Source organism: Monodelphis domestica, chromosome 6, assembly GCF_027887165.1.
Source record: "Monodelphis domestica isolate mMonDom1 chromosome 6, mMonDom1.pri, whole genome shotgun sequence".
NCBI classification, from domain to species: domain Eukaryota; kingdom Metazoa; phylum Chordata; class Mammalia; order Didelphimorphia; family Didelphidae; genus Monodelphis; species Monodelphis domestica.
In genome coordinates this window covers 59,869,789-59,889,379 of record NC_077232.1, presented here as the reverse complement: position 1 = coordinate 59,889,379, position 19,591 = coordinate 59,869,789, and the positions used below count along the sequence as shown (strand labels likewise).

The window sequence follows — 19,591 nt, the reverse complement described above, 5'->3', positions numbered from 1 at the left end:
TTATTTTTAAACCCTTACCTTCTCTTTTAGAATCAATTCTAAGGCAGAAGAATGGCAAAGGCTAGGAAATGGGGGCGAAGTGACTTGCCCAGGGTCACATAGCTCTCTGAGACCAGATTTGAACCCCAGTCCTCCCAACTCCAGACCTGGTCCTCTGTCCACTGTGCCACCTACCTAGCTGCCCCCACAAGGAGGTATTTAATGGAGAGTGCTCAGAATAAAACAATTTTGCAAACTTCCTCAATGGAGCCTTTTCATGTGTAATGTTTTCATGGAGGCCTTCTGAAGGTGGTTTTTAGTTTTATCTCAACAGAAATCAGCACAGAGTGTAAGATGTGAATGCTCCATGTGACCACTGCTCGAGTTTCTTTTGGAGACAGTTTCCCTGTTGCTGCTTCATATTTAATAAGATTAAAGGAGTTACTAAAGTGCCTCTGTCTTGTTGGCCTAGTTTTTTGTTTTTCTTCTTTTGGTCTAGACCTGGGATTTCTCTGGTGGAGGGAATTGCCGGAAGAAACTCCCTCTTCCAAAAAACTTCAGCAACTCTTCTGCTCTTTAGCATTTTCCAGAGTTTCTTGGGTTAAATGGTTTGTCCAAGGCCACACAAACAGGATGGGTCAGAAGTGACCCTTGAACCCAGGTCTTCCTGCCTCAGATGTCTGCTCCCTATCTGTTACGCTCCACTGCTTGTCACTGAGTCTTAATAGCAAGATACCCTTTCTTCTGTGCTGAAGAGGGCCTAATATCTGTTCCCTTTCCTTATTTCCAATGGATAATACTAGATGAGACCTCAGGAGTCACCTAGCCCAACCCCCAGCTGCAGTCCAAATAAATCGTACATCACCTCCCTAAGAGGTGACCATCCATCATCCCGTTTGAATACATCCATTCATGGGGAACTCACTATTATTGCTCCTCCCTAGCAGCACATTCCTTTGTTGCGCAGCTGGAATTACTAAGCTATTCCTTCTGATGTTGAAATAAAATCTGCCTCCCTGTAAGCTCTTCCATTGTTCTTCATTCTGTCCTCTGGTGCCAAGTATTTTCAGCAAGGATTAGGTTTTTTGACATCTATTTGGTTTAAGTAAAAATAATAATGATAACAATAACACTAGCTAGTATTTACATAGTACTTTAAAGTTTGTAAAGCACTTTATACATATTATCTCATCTTATCCTCATGACAATCCTGGGAGCAAGGCACTATTATTGCCTGCATTTTAAAGCTGGAGAAACTGAGGCAGAAGTTAAGTGACTTGCCCAAATTGTCTTGGCAAAACTTGCTCAGAAACCTCTAGGAAATCATGATAATGCCTGCTAATCCTTTGTGAATGGTTTTTCTGGCTTTTAAAAAAATTAAAGTTCGTTAAACAGAAAAAAAAAATCAGCTTTTAAATATCTGAGGTTCCATTCAAACTCTACTCTTTCTGACTCCAGACCCAGTACTATATCCACTATACCATCTGGTTATGACTGTAAACTTTTCAGATTTGCTGTGGATAGGATGGTGATGGGGATATCCATAAAAGCAAAACTGCTTTCTTATTCCACTCAAGCAATCAGTATCTTGTTGGGACCGTTAGCTAGCTATAGATAGTTAATGATTTTCTGGATCAACTGGAGAAGGAAATGCTAAACCATTCCATTATCCTTGTCAAGAAAACTTCACAGATAGCTATGGTCCATGGAGTCATGAAGAGTCAAATATGACTGAATGATTGAACAACAACAAAATGATTAGTCACATAAACACTTTTTGAGAGCCAAGACTGACTAGGTGGAACAGTCAAGAGAATAAGAGACGAGAGATGACTGAGTTATCAAACCTGTGCTTAGACATCACTCAGCATTCTGCCATGGGGTTTGGTTTACTTTATAGCTTCAGTGAGTACATGCTTTTCCGGCACACAATCATTTTTTCAACATACATGATCTTCTACAGATAATTGAATATGTCACACATTAACAGATCACTTAATCAAAGTTCTGTGATCATTCACTACAACAGAAAGATTTGTGATGGAGATGAATGATAGGATAGGGTAATCTGGAGGTTAGTTCCTCCTGACCTGTGGGATGACCAGCTAGGAGAATCATTATTGCTTTTGATCAGCTTTTACAATCAATCACAATTACTTAGGAGAAGGGTAATTACTTAGGAGAAGGGTAACAAAACATTTCGTAGCTAGGTATGGGGGTTAGAGGATACTTTAAGAAAGAGCGAAATCAGGAATTTTCTCAATTTCCAAGTTATAGTTTTCTTGTGTTTCATTAAGGCACCTTGGCAATGTTGCCTGGTTATCGTAAACATAATGAACTAGTGAAGTGTGTCAGTAACTTGTGTTTCAGAGGAGTGATTGATTGTGGTGTTTGTGTGTTTGGCTAACAGTGGATGTGGGGCCTCTGAGTGTACCTCTGCTAAGAGGGAAAAGGGAGGGGTAATGGGTGATAATCTTTAGGTTTTAATTCTGTGAATGTGATCTTTTTCGGGGGGATTAAAGTGGGACATCTGTATTAACCCTGAAAGCATGTTGCTCTCATCTATTTTTCCTGAGGCTAAGTAAGAATAATAATCATAGCAATTCCAATAATAAGGGGATGTTAATAAGGAAAGTCACTTGGGGGGTTTCAGTGAGTGTTTCCATCCTTCCTGGGAGCTGCTTTGCAGTCCCTGGTTTCCATGTGTGACCATGTCAAACAGCATAGTCTTTGATGGCTCCTGGCAAACACTTTTTATTTTTAAACCATTATTTTCAGTCTTGGAATCAATACTAAGTGTTGGTTCCAAGGCAGAAGAGCAGTAAGAGCTAGGCAGTCAGGACTAAATGATTTTCCTTGCCCAGGATCACACGGGTAGGAATTGTCCGTGGCCAAATTTGAACCCAGAACCTCCTGTCTCCAAAGCTGGCTCTCTATCCACATAGTCACCTAGCTGCCCTTTAAGTAAGCTCTTGTACATCTCCTACCTTGGCCACAGACCAAAGCCAGATTTGGTGAATGCTGATGAGCAAAGAATGATTCATCCCATGTCTTGGTTGACAAATTTTCCATTTATCTTTTTGTAGGAATCGACCTGGAGAACATCGTCTACTACAAGGACAGCACTCACTACTTTGTCATGACAGCAAAGAAACAGAGCCTCCTGGACAAGGGGGTCATTGTGAACGTAGGTGGCCACCCTCTTGGAGAAGACTCTGGGGGACACAGATTGAGTTTTTACATTTTAGTATCATCTTCTGTATCCGCATTCCAGTTATTTCCTCTTCCCATTGCTACCCTCCATTGAACTCACCCTAGTAACAAACATTTCAATGAAGCCAACTAATACAGTAACCACATCTGACAATGTATACAGCATTTCTATTTCTTATCCCCCCTCCCCCCCAACACACACAGCTCTCTTCTGAAGGGAAATTCCTTTCATTATCAAGTCCTAAGGTCTAAGTTTGTTGACCATGATTCATCAGAATTCAATCCCTTTCCAGTGTTGCCATTTGGGTTATAGTGGTTGTCATGGAAACTCTTCTCTTAGGTCTGGTTTCTTTACTTGGTATCACTCATGCCAATCATCCCATCATTCTCTATATTCTTCATATTCATTATTGTCTGTGGGGCAAAATTGGCCATAACTCTCATATACCATAAATTGGGAAACCATTCCCCAGTCGATGAATACTGTACCTATTTCATCCTCAAAATGCTGCAGAGTGCAGCTATGGATATTTTGTTATAGTAATAATAAGTGTTTATACAATGCTTTGAGGTTTGCAGTTCATATTCCCTATATTTTCTTATTTGATTCTCACAACAACCCTAAGTGCCATCATTAATCCCATTTTACAGATAAGGAAACAAAGGCTGACTTGCCCAACTACTGGGTCACTTAAGTGGGACTTTTATTTCCCTGAGCATCCTCCTGGTGTCCTAGAAATAAGGGTCAGGATTTAGGGAGCTACAGGGTCCTTGAATACTTTTATACATGGAAATCTCTGCTTCTATTCCAGGCTATTGTTTGGACTTTGAGGCTAAATGAGGTCTTTTAAAAAAAACATAACTCTTATCTTCTGTTTTAGAAGTGTCAGTTCCAAGACAGAAGAGTGGTAAGGGCTGGGCATTGAGGGTTAAGTGACTTTCCCAGGGTCTCACAGCTAGGAAGTATCTGAGATCAAATTTGAACCCAGGACTTCCCATCTCTTGCCTGGCTCTACATCCCCAAAGCCACTTAACTACCTACCCTTAAATGAGGTCTTTAAACAAAGTTTAAACTTGTTCTTTTTTTTCCCCTCATGAGTTCATTTAATTCTTTCTTCTTCTAATTCCCCTTACAAATCTGTTTCTGCTTTCTGGGTGTCCAAAACTGATTAGGTGATCTGATGCTAGTGATGTAGGAAGGTTTGGATCCTAATCCTGCCTCTATCTTATTTTTTTAAACCTGTACCTTCTGTCTTAGAATCAATACTGTTTATTGGTTCTAAGGCAGAAGAGCAGTAAGAGCTAGGAAGTGAGGGTTAAGTGACTTGCCCAGGATCACACAGCTGCCTCTTCCTTTTGTTAGCTGAGTAAACCTGGAAAAGTCAAATTGCCACTGTGAGCCTCATATGTAAAATGAGCATCAGGAGACCTGCCCAGATTCCTTTACCCTAAATTTTGAGGAGCAAATGAAATAATGGATGTCAACATGTTCTTAAAACCTGTTAAAGGGCAGCTAAGGAATAGAGAGCCAAGCCTGGAGTCAGGAGGACCTGGGTTCAAATCTGACCTCAGATACTTCTGAACTGTGTGATCCTGGGCAAGTCACTTAATCTTGATTGCCTAGCCCTTGCTACTCTTCTGTCTTAGAATTTATACTAAGATGGAAGGTAGGGATTAAAAAAAAAACTATTTAGAAATACATGACTCTGGAGGATGCAAATCTAGAATTGAATTACTATTGGGAACTTCCAGCACAGAAACTCCTTCTGCCAATTCGGATGTGAAACTTCTCCATCACTTTGCATCTTAGAGCCTCCCCTCTGAACAATGAAAAGGTTCACGATCTTGCCCAGCCTGTGTCAGATACCAGACTGGGGTCTAGGACTTCCTGTGTGCAAAGCCTTGCCTTCTCACTTGTATTACCGCTCCTGGCTATGGCATAAATGGGTTAGATTCATTGTGTAATTTTAAATGATTTTATTAATATCATCATAACTTTAATATAGTATCATAATATGATGTCTTATGATAACATTGGTAAATATTAATATTTTATTAATAAAATTATTGGATGAGTCCTAGATATTCAGAATCAGAGTATTTGGAACTAGAAGGAACCTTGGATATCATCTAATCTGCTCCCTAGTTTTATGTGTCCCCATCCCAGCTTCTAAACCATTGTCTTTATCTCTCTTTGCCTTGTTTGGCCACCTGCTATTCTGCCCTGGCAATCTCCCTCTCTCTCGGGCCTCCCTGCCTCCCATTCTCCAACCCCTGTTGCACCTGGCTATTGGCTTCTGTCTCCTGGGTGTTTGAATATCAGATACCCAGGGTGTCTGTGACCGGAGAACAGCAGTGAGTACAAGAAGCATTAGGTGTCCATTGGAGCTGCTCCTCTCAGTTCCCAAGCCTTAGAGAGTAGTGAGATAAGGATCCAGCAGCGGGAGGTCGCGTCATTCTCTGGGCGAAACACACCTTGCTCAGTCATCACCACTTGTCTCGGGAGAATGCATCCCTTCTCTTGCCAGGTTTTGCCAGCAGCAACTCGCATGGCGTCTGTAATCCAGTTCTCCCCAGGGCTTCCTTCTGGTATGTGTGGTACCTTGGCTGCCACAGAGGAGGAAGTCTCCAGGAAGAGGGATTTCAGGATGATTTATGTTGTCACCTGACTCCAGATGGTCCTAGTGCCACTGCCCCCAGGCTCAGAGACAAGGCATCTACCAGAATATTTTTGAAAAAGTCAAAAGAATGGAGCTTTTTCACCTTTGGTTTGGAGCCAGAAGTTTTGGGTTGAAGGACCAACTCAACAGTCTTCTAGCTTTTTGACCCTGGACAGGTCACTTAATTAATCTGAATGTATTTTCTCGCCTCTGAAATGGGATTGGTGATAACTTCCCTACTTGTCTGAGGATCTAGAACCAGAGGAAAGGCCAGACAGACTTTCTTGTAGGCAGAACCCAAGAGACACATTGGATCCAGAGTGACTGCTTTCCCTTAATGGGTTTTTAATCCATTAGACTCTTCCCAACGATCTCATCCAGCTCTGAACGAAAAGCTTCTAACCATAGTAGATCATTTTTCATGGCCTTTGCATAGTTTCTTATCTCATTTTCTCTGTTCAACAGCCCTTCGAGGTAGGGATGAGGATGAACAGTGGGCACCCTTGCTGGACAGATGAGAAGCCAAAGACATAGACTAGTGGAATGACATGTGAATCAGTCAGCTAGCTGGTGGTGAAGTCAAGACCAGAACCCACTAGTTATTCTCTTGACCTATATCCTTTGCACTGAACCAAGGGTCTTGAGAGTTCTGTAACTTGGGTCACATTTGCAGTCACTGTGTACCAAAAGAACACACCACTTTCCCATAGAGTTAATAATAATACTAGTTGTTATATAGTGCCTACTATGTGCCAAGGTACTAAGTTCAGCACTTCACAATGAATATCTCATTTGATACTCACAGTAGCCCTAGGAGGTAGATGCTATTATTTCCCCTACTTTATATAGATGGGGAAACTGAGGCAAACCGTAGTTAATTGATTTGCCCAGCAGCTAGAGAAGGAAAAGGCAAACCAGCCTTATATCTGTGCCAAGAAAACCTCAAAATCAGGTTTTGAAGAGTCAGACATAACAGAAATGACTCAACAACAATACTCCCAGTCAAAGTACTAATCAACAGCAATACTCAGTCTGGTCACCAGTCCCTTCCCCTAGGGCTTGTTCCTTGGGCCTAATAAGCTTTCTTTATAAATCTTCCTCCTGGAGGTTCTTAGAGGAACAAAACCTCTTCCAGTCTGGGCCCCAGGTCCAGCCCCATTGTCTTTAGATTGAAATTGCTCCCCTAGTAGTTGTCTGACTTGTTGACTCAGTTCATGTCTCTTGGGCTCTTCCCATAAGAACATCTGTCTGATCTTTCTCCCAATTCTAGATCCTTAGTGCCTTACCTATTAGATCTTTTTCCTTGAACCCCACTCTTCCTATATTTTTCTCTTTTGTCTTGCCCTTATTTTTTTAAACCTTTATCTTCCATTTTGGAATCAATATTATATATTGGTTCCAAGGCAGAAGAGTGATAAGAGCTAGGCAATGGGGATTAAGTGACTTGCTCAAGGTCACACGTGCAAGGAAATGTCTGAGGCCAGATTGGAACCCCTTTTTGGCATCCTCCCACTTTTTGGCATGGGTCTGGCTCTCAATCCATTGAGCCACCTAGCTTCCTGCTCTTTATTCTTTCTTGATGTACTCCCTGGTCCCTTTATGAAGAGCCAAGGTATTGTCCTCTCTGTCTCAACCTCTTCTGAACCTATAACTTCACTCAAACATTCCCCTTGTCCTTTTGTCCTCAAACCCACTTTCCTTTGAGATGGTAGGTCCTAGACAGAACATCTCTACCTCTTAAATATTGAGGGATATTGTTTGGCCCAAGCAGCTTCTTTGCTCTCCCCTCCATACTTCCTGTTTATCACATCCACTTCAGGGAGGTGCACCCTTGCTCTTCCAGCTGTTCCGTGCACCTGTGTGCTAGGAAGTGGTGGGTAGAGGAGCCCTGACTAATAAATAGGTGCCTACAGGTATGAACAGCCTTCTCCTTATTTTCTCCTCCACCCCCTGGCTTAGAGTATTTCCCTGTCCTTAGAAGACCTGGTGCCTCCTTGTCTTTGATATTCAATCAGTTTACCAAGTCATATTAACTCAACTGCCATGCTCGATAACATTATTAATACCAACACTTAATGATTAAAGTGATTATTATTATTATTATTATTATTATAATTCCATTAAGTATCTGCCATGCACCTGGCACTATGTTGGACCCTGGGATACAAAGATAAAAAGCAAGATAGCCCCTGCCCTTACGGAGCTTGTGTTGAATATCAATGTCCTCTTCCTCCATTCATGTGGCCACCACCGCAGTTCAATTTCTCATTATTACCCACATAGATTATTCTAACAGTTTCCTAAAAGGTCTCCCTATTACTAGTTTCTTTATGCTCTTGTCTGTTCACATAGTTGGCAGATTTAAAAAAATAATTAATAAGTTTTTATTTAATTGATTAATCATATGTATCATTTGAAAGATGATGGTTTCTCACTAGGTGGACAACCCTCACGAGGGTGACCGTGTTACTCCTCTGAGCCCCCTATTCTAGGATAAATCTAATCTCTTTAAATTGGAATTATGCCCAGTCTCCTGAAAAATCCGATTTAATGAGAATTTGGGGATCCTTTCCTCATGGAAATCCAGTAAGCCCAGGCAATGAGCACCAAGGCCGAGCTTGTGCTGGGTCACTAGGGGAAATCCAATTTGTTACTTTCTAAGATCCATGTCTCTGTCTTCAGCTTGGTGTGTGATGCCTCTCATAGTTTGGTTCCGATCGACCTTTTCCCACTTGTTTCACATTTCCCCTCTTCACACATACTGTGTTCTCACCAAACTGACATATGCTATTGGCTCAACTTGCCACCTTATTTCCCACCTCCAAAACATTGCAAAAAGCCTGGAATGGACTTCCTCCTACTCTATAACTTTTAGAGTCTCTTGTTTAAAGTTTAGCTTAAGGGTAGAGTCTTTTTTTGTTGGGGAAGGGGGATCAATCAATACTAAATCTCGGTTCTAAGGGAGAAGAGAGGTAAGGGCTAGGCAAATTGAGGATGAGCAACTTGCCCAGGGTCAAACAGCTAGAATATAGCTGAGGCCAAATTTGAACACAGGTCCTCCCAATTCCAGGTCTGACTCTCTAGCCATTCTGCTATTTATTACTTGTTCCTTCACAGGTAGAGTCTTTTTTTTTTAACCCTTAGCTTCCGTCTTAGTATCAGTACTGTGTATTCGTTCTAAAGTAGAAGAGTGGTAAGGGCTAGGCAATGGGGGTCAAGTGACTTGCCCAGGATCACATAGCTGGGAAGTGTCTGAGGCCAGATTTGAACCCAGTTCACAGGGCCAGACTGAGCCTCCTGTGTGCTAATCTAATGTCACCCCAATAAAGGCCATGTCTCCCCCCAAAAAAAACAAAAACCCCAGGACCCCTCATCTCTAAGCCTGGTTCTCAATCCTCTGAGCCACCCAGCTTCCCCCCACAGGTAGAATCTTAAAGGAAGCTTTTCCTAATCCCAGTACTTTCTATCCTCCTTAAATTATGACGTATCTGTTTATTAACATGTTGCTTCCTTCCCAGGATTGAATTATAATTTCTACCAAGTCAGGGCATTGATTTTCCTCTTGATTTTTGTGTTCCCAACATCTAGCGCAGTGACTGGCACATTGTAGGCATTTGATATGTGCTTTTTGAATTGTGTCTCTCCCCTTGCCTACAGTGCTTTATACTCAGTAGGTGCTTAATGAATGTTGTAAAAGAATAAATGATACACCCTCAGGAGTCTATCCTTGATGAACTCTAAGGGCCTTTCTGTCTCCAAGGCTGTGTGATGACGTAACCCTTTGGAGTAGTTGGCCAAAGTCTCTCAAAGCCAGACCTGAGTTTTATCCATTTTCTGGAAAAAGGATAGCTTTGAGTAACTGTTTTTCCTTTTCAAATTTGCTTCTGAATCCACTTATACTCTGTGGCATTCTTCTAATGTGATAGTTTTCTAAAATGTTTTACCTATGTTTTTATAAACATCATTGCCATTTCCCAGCAAACACCTCTCCCCTTATTTGCATTCTCTCTAACCAAGAAGACTATTGGAGCCAAGCCAACTAATACAGTTACTGTGTCTGATGATGTGAGACCCATTCCACCCCCATAGTGCACCACCTTTTGGCTGAGAGGAGGGTGGGTGATATGTCACCATCACTTGCCCAGAGTCACAGTGGGCCATTGCATTGTTCTGAGATCCCTTGGCTTTTAGTGACGTTTCCTTTTACATGCGTGCTACCATTTTGCCCAGAATTCTTTCAGTTCTACTTTTGAGTTTCTCTTGATCACCATTGTGCCATGTTGTTGATCCCCACCAGGATTATATTGACACGGAGCTCCTGCTTGGCTCAGAGAATGTAAACCAAGACTGTCTGCTGTCCTATGCGAGGGAAGCAGCTGACTTTGCTACCAATTACCAGCTGCCTTCCCTGGACTTTGCCATGAATCACTATGGCCAGCCTGACGTGGCCATGTTTGACTTTACTTCCATGTATGCTTCTGAGAATGCGGCCCTAGTCCGGGAGAGGCAGTCCCATCAACTCCTCGTGGCATTGGTGGGAGACAGCTTATTAGAGGTACTGTTTGTCTTGGCCTTCTACTTTAGGAATATAAACTTGCATTTTAAAGAACAAAATTCCTGTTACATAATGGGGTGGGTCTCTGTGCTCTTGTTAATTCAGACAGGATCTGCTCCATCACATTTGGCCCAGGGAATGCATCAGGGAAGACTTCGTCCAATTGGCATTACTCATTAAATCAAACTTTCCTGGCTCTCTGAAAGCCCATTTACTTACTAGAAAAACAAAGGAAGCCAGCTCTGTATTCTAGCAGGATGAGATTTGACCCATTTGTGTGTGGGCAAATATATGTGTGTATACAGCAACATTTCTATTTGAAAAACAAAGTTGCAGTAACCTTTTCCAGTCCTACGTTGTCCATTTCTACTCAGATCATTTGAAATAACAGGGACTCCAGGGTAACTGGACAGGTCATCCTTATGCCATGACTATATTTGTGAGCCCAGTTAATGGAAAGACTATGTTGATATAGAAACCGTAGGAAACAATGGGAACCATTGGTATCATGACCATTGGCTACCAAGTTCTAGATGTTTCTAGGTTGCTCATTTCTGTTCACATCATTCAGAATCATTGGACTAGAGGGTAACTGGACAACTCATCCTTATGTCATGGAGAGCTAATCCCCTTTGGTTTCCATGACTATATCTGTGAGTCCATTAAATGGAAAGACTAGGTTGGTCTAAGACCAGCAGGGATCTGGTGCGTTGGATACTAAGTTCTGGATGTTTTGTCTCCTATAGCCTTTTTGGCCTATGGGCACAGGTTGTGCTCGGGGTTTCTTGGCCGCCTTTGATACAGCCTGGATGGTGAAGAGTTGGGAGCAGGGAATCCCACCCCTCGAGATCTTGGCTGAGCGGTGAGTGTTGACATGATTGGAAGGTAAAAATGGAGTGTTGTTTGTATAAAAGAGAAAGAAGGCCAGCTTGGTCGGAACACAGAGTTCATTAATGGGAATAAGGTTTAACAAGCCTTGAAAAGGAAATTGGAGCCAGGTTGTGAAATGCCAAAGAGAAATTTCTATTTGATCTTGGAGGTACAAAAGAGTCACTGGAATTTTTTTGAACTGGGGAGTGTTAAGGTCAGAATTCTGCTTTAGAAATATCATTTTGGCAGCTGTATGGAGACTGAATTTGAGAGGGAGAGAATCAAGGCAGAGAGATCAAAGAGAAGAGTTTGTATTTTGTTCCTAGAGGCAATAGGGAGCTGTTGGAGTTTATTGAGCAGGGGACTGATTTGGTCAGAACTTGTTTTAGGAGTATCGCTCTGGCAGCTTTTAGAGGACAGATGGGAGAAGAAGGGGGTAGGACTATGCCTTTGTCCTGGGAAGACTCCATGCCTTTAATTTCATGATAATACTTTGGAGGGAAGAAAAGGTAGAGAGGCTATGTTTAATGGAGCTAGGTTCTGAAGGTATCTCTAGCTCCTTTGCTATAAGAGGGGGTTCTTGCATTGGGTGGAAAGTGGGACTTAAAAGACACTTTCTGAATATTATGATTGTGTGATTTTTACTCCCCTGGGATACTTGTAACCTTGCAGGTAGGGATGCTGCCGTGATCACAAAAGTTGGTAAGGGAAATGCAGCTAGGTGGCTTGGTGGATAGAAAGCCAGTGAGGTCCTGAGTTCAAATCTGGTCTCAAATAGTTCCTAGCTGTGTGACTCTGGGCAAGTCACTTAACCCTCATTGCCTAGCCCTTACCACTCTTCTGTCTTGCAGCCAATACACAGTATGAATTCTTAGGTAGAAGGTAAGGGTTTTTTTTTTCTTTTTTCTAAGTCAGAGGAGAGGAGGGACAGGGCTTTGGAAAGGATGTCCAAGCACATATAAGGCAGCAGGGTGGAGCAGGGTGGATGTGTTGACCTTGTTGCTTGAAAAACAGTATCTCCCAGGGGGTTGTTAATTCAGGAGCACAAGACTCCATGTGCCTGGGTTTCTCCTTGATTTCTGGAGCCACATATTTCCCAGACACATCCTCCATGCTTTACCTGACTTCCCATGGATAGGTGGGCCATGGTGGGTATTGGTGGGGGGGAGTTGCTTTGAGGTATGATAAATAACTGCTTAATCCAGGGAAGAATCCAAGGATCCCTCAAGCAACCTCTCACTGCTGATTTCTTATTCCAAACAGGGAGAGTCTTTACAGACTGTTGCCTCAGACAACACCAGAAAACATCAGTAAGAACTTTGAACAGTATACCCTTGATCCTGGCACTCGGTACCCAAACTTGAATTCGAACTGTGTCCGGCCCCATCAGGTCAGCTTTTCTCTAGATTTCCTGTGTTGGGCTCCTCTCAGCTTGGGCAGGGAAGTCTGACTTGAAATCTTGAGGCAGACATGTAAACCCAAACCAGTGATTACCCTCCCTCCTCTGCCCTCCCAACTTAGGACAGTCAAATAGAAAAGTATTCAGCATTCTTTCCTCATTACCCAGAGTATGGAAGGAAGTGGTTACTTAGGCCTCTGTATGCCATATATGTACTTAGCAAGCCACTTGGCCAACATGCCTTGGAGGATGACTCGGTCCCTCTCCTCATACCATCCCCCAGCCCCATTCCTTATCCCTGAACTCACTGAATTGTGGGTCTGTTTATTCCACCTTGCCCATCATACTGTCAAAAACCACTTCCCTCCTACAGCCATCCAGGCTAAGGAGAGTTATTGCAAGGCAGAAAGACAGTGAAAAGACTGCTGAATTTGGGGCAGAAAGTCCTGGGTATAAATATAGGCCCTTGGGCAGGGGGCATTTACCTTTCTGGGCCATAATATTCTCATGGTAATGAGGAGACTGGACTACATGACCTATAAGGTCCCTTCCAGTTCTAAATCTAGACTTCTGTGAACCACGCCATTATTTTTTAGCTTGAGTTCTTGAGGGCTAGCAGCATATTTATATTCCATCCCTTGCTGTCTATCCTGGGTTAGGCTGGATTGTCCAAATGAGAGAGAAAAGAAAAAATAAAAGAATTGTGGATATGGGTATAGTTGGGTAGCAGTGGGTGGGTGAAGGTGAATGGTGGGTGGCAGGGCAGCAGCGGCCAGGGGAAGTGAATGGTAGATGCCAACATTGGCCAATCTCTGCCTCTTTCAGGTAAAGCATTTATACATTACTACGGAGCTGCATCATTTGCCTCTTGAGAGATTTGGTTCCATTAGAAGATCAGTCAGTCTTTCTCGGCGGGGTGAGTCCATTTCATCACACTGAATGCAATGAGCTCCCATCTGTCTCATATTCCCTAGATGGGGAGAAGGTCATGGTTATTGGAAGGGGACTGGGTATAGGCCTGAAGAATTGGATAATGATTCTGGAAGGTAGATAGCTACACTGTTGGAAAGCTTCCTCAAAGGCTTGTCTAGTTTTACGTCATTGACCCTCACTGTCCTTTATCGCCAGAGTCTTTGATCTCTATAAAAGTTGATGGGTTAGAGACAGTGAGGTGGTTCAATGGATAGAGAACCAGGCTTAGAGATGGGAGGTCCTGGGTTCAAAAGATACTTCCTAGCTGTGTGACCCTGGGCAAGTCACTTAATTCTAACTGCTTAGCCCTTACTGCCCTTCTGCCTTGGTGTTGATTCTAAGACAGAAGGTAAGTTGTTTTTTTTTTTAAAGTCAATAGGTTGGCATTCAACTTGTCTCATCTACCAAGAATGCCATCTCCTACATTTCAATCATCCCATGTCTTTGTTGCACAATGCTAGTCAAGGCATCAGGAAAACTTGAATTCAGATATTGCCTCAGGTACTTCTGTGTACTGAGAGCTTGGGCAAATTATTCTCTACCTTAATGTGTATAGTCAAACATCTACATTCCAGGGTTGTGGTAAATGCCTTTTTTTGTTACCATTCAGTAGTTTTTCAGTAATTTCTGACTCTTTGTGACCCCATTTTGGTGTTTTCTTGGCAAAGATACTAAAGCGGTTTGCCATTTCCTTCTCCAGCCTATTTTACAGGTGAGGAAACTGAGGAAAGCAGGTTTAGACTTTCCCAGTTTGAAGCTGGATTTGATCTTATGAAGATGAATGTTTCTGATTCCAAGTCCAGTGCTCTATCCACTGTGCCACCTAGCTTCCCTCTTTAATCTTTGGGCCGTTAATCTTTACTATGTTTAAAAATGAACTACTAATACATTTTGTTTTCCTGCGACAGATACTTTTCAACTAACTACCCCCTATAAAGTACTTCCACCCAAAACATTTAAACAAAATTGCCAAATATATCATTAAGAGCTTGTGTTGCTTTTCATTTTTTGAGGTCTGACAGTGGTTAACATAAAAGGAAGGATGTGTGTTAAACTCTAATAGCTTGGTATCACATTATCCACTGGCTTTGTTGCCTTTCAGTAATGTTTTCATTGACATTGTTGTGGTCATTGAGTGAGAGGCAGCCTAGTACATTGATTAGAGAGCTGGCTTTGGATTCTTGAATTGGAGACTTTCCTCCAACCCATTCTAGATATGTATCCCTGGACAGGTCATGTAACCACTCAATAATTCTAGGCACCTCTCTAAGAGTATACGTCCTGGTAGAGGAAGTTACTTTCTGGACAATTCTAATGAAACCCTAGTTCTAGATCACCAGCCAAAATCCTTATTTGCATGTATTGCTTTTTTGGCTCAGCTATCTTCCCTGTGCATCAGTCTCTTCATATAAATCTTTTGTGTTGCTCTGGATTTATCATTTCTTTTAAATCAGCTAGATGCTGGAGGAGATAGAGTGCTAGTCATGGCATCAGGAAAATTTAAATTTCAATATTGTTTCAGATACTTAGGTGCACTGAGACCCAGGGAAAGTCACTTTATAACTCTGCCTCAGTTTCCTAATTTTTAAAATGAGTATAATAATAGCACCCACCTCCCAGGGTTGTGGTAAGGATTAAACGAGAATATATGTAGACCATGCTGTGAACTTTAAAGGATATATTTGCTAATAATTATGAAAGTCATTAGAATACTATTACGTTCCAGGACCTCAACTTGTTTGGCCATACCCCAGTTATTGAGAACATTTTTTTTTGCAGTTTTTTTTATTGTCACAAACAATGCTGCTGTGAATGTTTTTGTCCATATGAGTCTTTGGCTGCCTCTCATTATATATAATCCACACGCTTGCTTTACACTTTGCCTGCTCTTTTGTGTCTCCCATACTTGGTTATCTGATACTTGGTCTGTTTATTCTCTTGTGGTTTCCTCATTAGAGTGGAGGGTGTGAAGGGCAAAAGCCAGGTTGGCTTCCTTTTAGCCCTCCTTAGTGCCTTCCATGAGCCCGAGCCCATAGCAGGTGATGGATGGATGGATGAATGAATGTAACTACTTCCCAGTCATAACTATGATTCATTTTAGCCTAGATTATCCACTGCTCCAGACACCATTTTCACAGATAGACCATCACAGTGCTTGGGGCAGACAGTTTTCCTTGGCTCCTTTGTTCTAGAATTCCAACATGCAAAGGGGAGCAAAAGCCTAGCTTGGGACTAATGGCTGAGGGAATGTGGTACTGTGGAAAGGATGCTATATTTGAGTCTGAAGTCAAGAACCTTGGTTCAACAGTCTTGATGTAAATCTAGGTTAATCCCTTGGTGTCTACATGACTCTGACTGAGTCACTTAACCTGTAAGGTTATCAGTTAGACTAGATGGCCTCCAAGGTCCTTTCCAAGTCCAACTCTATGGCTTGGTGGTTCTGTGGGTGGTGGGAATCCTTTAGCACTATTCTTTGCTCAAATTGTAGAATCTGACATCCGGCCCAACAAGCTTTTAACCTGGTGTCAGAAGCAGACTGAAGGCTACCAGCATGTCAGCGTCACTGATCTGACCACCTCCTGGAGAAGTGGGCTTGCCTTATGTGCCCTTATCCATCGCTTCAGACCAGAACTCATGTGAGTGTCATTTGTGCCTTGTCAACTCATAGAGAGGCCCCTGGGAGAGAAGTTGGTGGATGAGTTAGAGTGGGACGGGCTAGTGGGAGCTCTAATTAGTGTAGTGTTTGGGGTTGGGGGAAAGTCCTTGAATTTTCTGTCTCCTTCTCCATCATTTCCCCTACTGGATGTTGGATTTTGTCCCTCATCTGTAAAGAACAGGGTGAGGAGGGCTATTTGATAAATCATCTTCCCCCATCACTAGCATATTCTTTTGTCAACAAGCATTTATTTTGACATTTGTTCATTCATTTAATAAACATTTACTAGGTGCCTACTATGTGTGAGGCACTATGGATACAAAAGCCTGTTTGTCCTCAAGGAGCTTACATTGTACTTGGGGAAAACCACCATAGGTTAGTTAATAGCAAATATATACAAACAAATCAATTGATAAATATTAATTGTTTGCTACATGCCCAGCATAGGAAATACAAAGTGATAGGGAAAGGAGTAGGGAAAGCACAAAAGAAAACAGACAAAGGAGAATCAATAGAGCTGGGTCTCAGTTTTTTTCATCTGGGAAATGGGAAACTTGGACTAGATTGCCTCTGAGGTGCCATTCTGCTCTAGGTCTGTGATCCAAATTACTTGGTATTTTACTTTGTATATATTTTGTATTGGTTTTATCTGTGTATGTGATGATTTCCCTAAGAAGCTTTTAAGTGATGTCTGCTAGCCCTGGTCAATAAAATGTTAGTTCCTTGAGGACAGCAAATGTTTTCATAGTCCTCTTTGTATCCTGAGCTTCATCACAGTGATTGGCACAAAAAAGAAGTTCTTGTTGAACTGATGAAGCCATTCCAGTATTCTGGCATCCTCCAGGGGCTCTGGGTACCCTGATTATTGGATCAACAGGCATATTTTACTAGTGGGGCTTAGCTTTTGAGGGTGACCAGAAGAAGAGGTTCTCCTCTATATATTTGACTTTTCTCACATTATTCCTTAGCAACTTTGACTCTTTGAATGAAGAAGATGCCATCGAGAACAACCAGCTGGCATTTGACATTGCAGAGAGGGAGTTTGGAATCCCCCCTATGACCACAGGCAAAGAAATGGCATCCTCCCAGGAGCCAGATAAGCTCAGTCTGGTCATGTACCTTTCTAAATTCTATGAATTGTTTCGAGGGACACCTCTCAGAGCTGTTGGTAAGAAGCCCATGAGTTATCTTGCTTTTCAGAAGGATCCAATATTTTATTCAAGGTCCTTGAGTCATCCCTTGAAATGGAGTCCAAATCTGGTCTCTTGTGGCTCTTGGGAAGAGTGGGCTGCTATCTTCTTTCCCAGCTGCCAACAGCCACCACCTTGTAGCCTAAGAGGAATTTCCTTGGTTAGTGGTCAGTACAAGTTACTGGCTCATCCTCTCCTATACTCACATTCCTATTCTCAAGGCGCTCTTCTTCTCACCTTCTTTCTTTTGTCACATGAAGATGAGCTCGTGAGAGCTCAGGCATTTTTGGTTTTGAAGGGAATGTCATTTCTCTTTGGCTCTGTATGGACAAAGGTGTTACAACACCTTTCTGATTCCCCTCCAATTCCCCTTTCAAACCCCGGTGCCATTTTGGATCCTCCCTAAAATAGACTTGGGGAACGTTATTTGGTTTATTGTCTTTTACTAAAGGACCACTCCTATGCGTCGAGAAAACAAATTGTCAGGATCTTAATTTCAGTCTTTTTTTTTTCTTTTTTCCAACAGATTCTTTGGGTAAAAACTATGGAGAAAATGGTGACCTTAGCTTAGCCAAGTCATCTATTTTTAATAATTATCTCAACCTCACATTCCCCAGGAAGAGAACACCCCGGGTAAGCTCACATGTTTTTTTCTCACTCTCTAGGGCAGGAGACGTTTCAATGCTTGTTGTCAATTTTTTTCTTTTACAAAATTTGTTCATAATTTTCAAATAATTGGCTTAGCCTTGTACATATTCCCCGGCGAGGATTTTATATATTTGCCTTTCATAACTGGATGTTTCAATCAGCTTATGTCTTGTCCTTCATAACTAATTTTTGGGAGGTTTTAGGAGATTCCTGGAAAGGCATAGGTGGAGTGTGATGGTCAATGCTAAAATAACTGGATCTCCAAAAAGATGCAACAAGGCTTTTAAGTTTAATCTACCTAATCAACATTTTCTCTGTTACTTTCTTAATCAAGCCAATCAATATCAGGGCCTAATTTGTAGTGTTTGCTAATTACTGATGTGTAAATGCTCACATTGAACATTTAACCATCAACTCTTACAAACTGGTTTGATCTGGCTCCAGCACATACTCCTGAATATAGGAGACCTGGAACCACCTACCTAAAAGCACCTAAAAGCAGTTTTAAAAACAAATTGGAGGGACAGCTAGGTAGCACGGTGGGTTGAGACCCAGGTTGCGAGGGCCTGGGTTCAAATATGGCCTTGGGCATTTCTGAGCAACTTGACTTTGGGCAAGTCATTTAACCCCTATCCCTTACTCTTCTGTCTTTGAGTTGATACTAAGACAGAAGGCGAGTTTTAACATTAATTAATTTAATTTAATTAATTGGATCAGTCCTGTCTCTTCAGGCTCTTTTCCCCAGAGAGCTCTGTTTTGAAGAGAATTTCTATGTTTCCTCCTCACACAGTTAGTTGTATCCTTGTCCCTATGAGAATTTTTCACTTACTATATACTTTAGACTGGAAGCCATATCATCAGTTGTTTTCCTGGCTGAGTGTTGTGTCTCAGCTTCTTTACCCTTCCCTTATCCTGGAAATTTAGTCTCCCAGCATGCTAGCGCTGGAAAGACCCTCAGAGACCAATTTCCCCAGCCTCCTTATTCTCCCCAATAGCCTCAGATGAAGAAACTGAGGCCAGGAGAGAAAGGGATTTGATGAAGGTCACACAAGTTAATGGCAGAGCTGGCTGAGATCCCAAGGCTTCTGATAGTCAGTCCAGGTCTTTTCCCAGTGCAACAAAATACCTTCATTCATTCATTCATTCATTCGTATATTCATTATTCATTAGTTCATTCTAATTTGTTTGCTTATTTGTATATTTTATTTTGACTTGAGACACTTACAGGCGGGTGTGCTGGTGAAGTGGATAAAAGCCAGATCAAAGAAAATATATGCCTTTTAAAGTTTAATTTGCACTCAACTTTTCTCCATCACTTTCTTAAGTCTATACACTCCACAAAACGATTAGGCACCAGCCCTTGGTTTATAGCTCCTGCCAGTTTCCAATGTGTAAATGCTCAGATATCAGGTCTCCTGAGCCAATCCGAGGAAAGGACCCTTGAGCTCA

General features: G+C 42.0%; 1 protein-coding gene across 23 annotated transcripts in view; it reads left to right on the top strand.

Moving 5' to 3' along the window:
* The window catches only part of MICAL2 (microtubule associated monooxygenase, calponin and LIM domain containing 2), a 272,089-nt gene that overhangs the window by 116,219 nt on the left and 136,279 nt on the right, over positions 1-19,591 (top strand). For all 23 annotated transcript variants that reach the window (XM_056802064.1, XM_016423435.2, XM_056802061.1 and 20 more), the window contains exons 7-14: positions 3,066-3,166; positions 10,150-10,407; positions 11,154-11,269; positions 12,541-12,667; positions 13,502-13,592; positions 16,137-16,284; positions 17,273-17,472; positions 18,021-18,127. In XM_056802064.1, the coding sequence (XP_056658042.1) occupies positions 3,066-3,166; positions 10,150-10,407; positions 11,154-11,269; positions 12,541-12,667; positions 13,502-13,592; positions 16,137-16,284; positions 17,273-17,472; positions 18,021-18,127 (1,148 nt within the window). The remainder of the gene's footprint in view (positions 1-3,065; positions 3,167-10,149; positions 10,408-11,153; positions 11,270-12,540; positions 12,668-13,501; positions 13,593-16,136; positions 16,285-17,272; positions 17,473-18,020; positions 18,128-19,591) is intronic.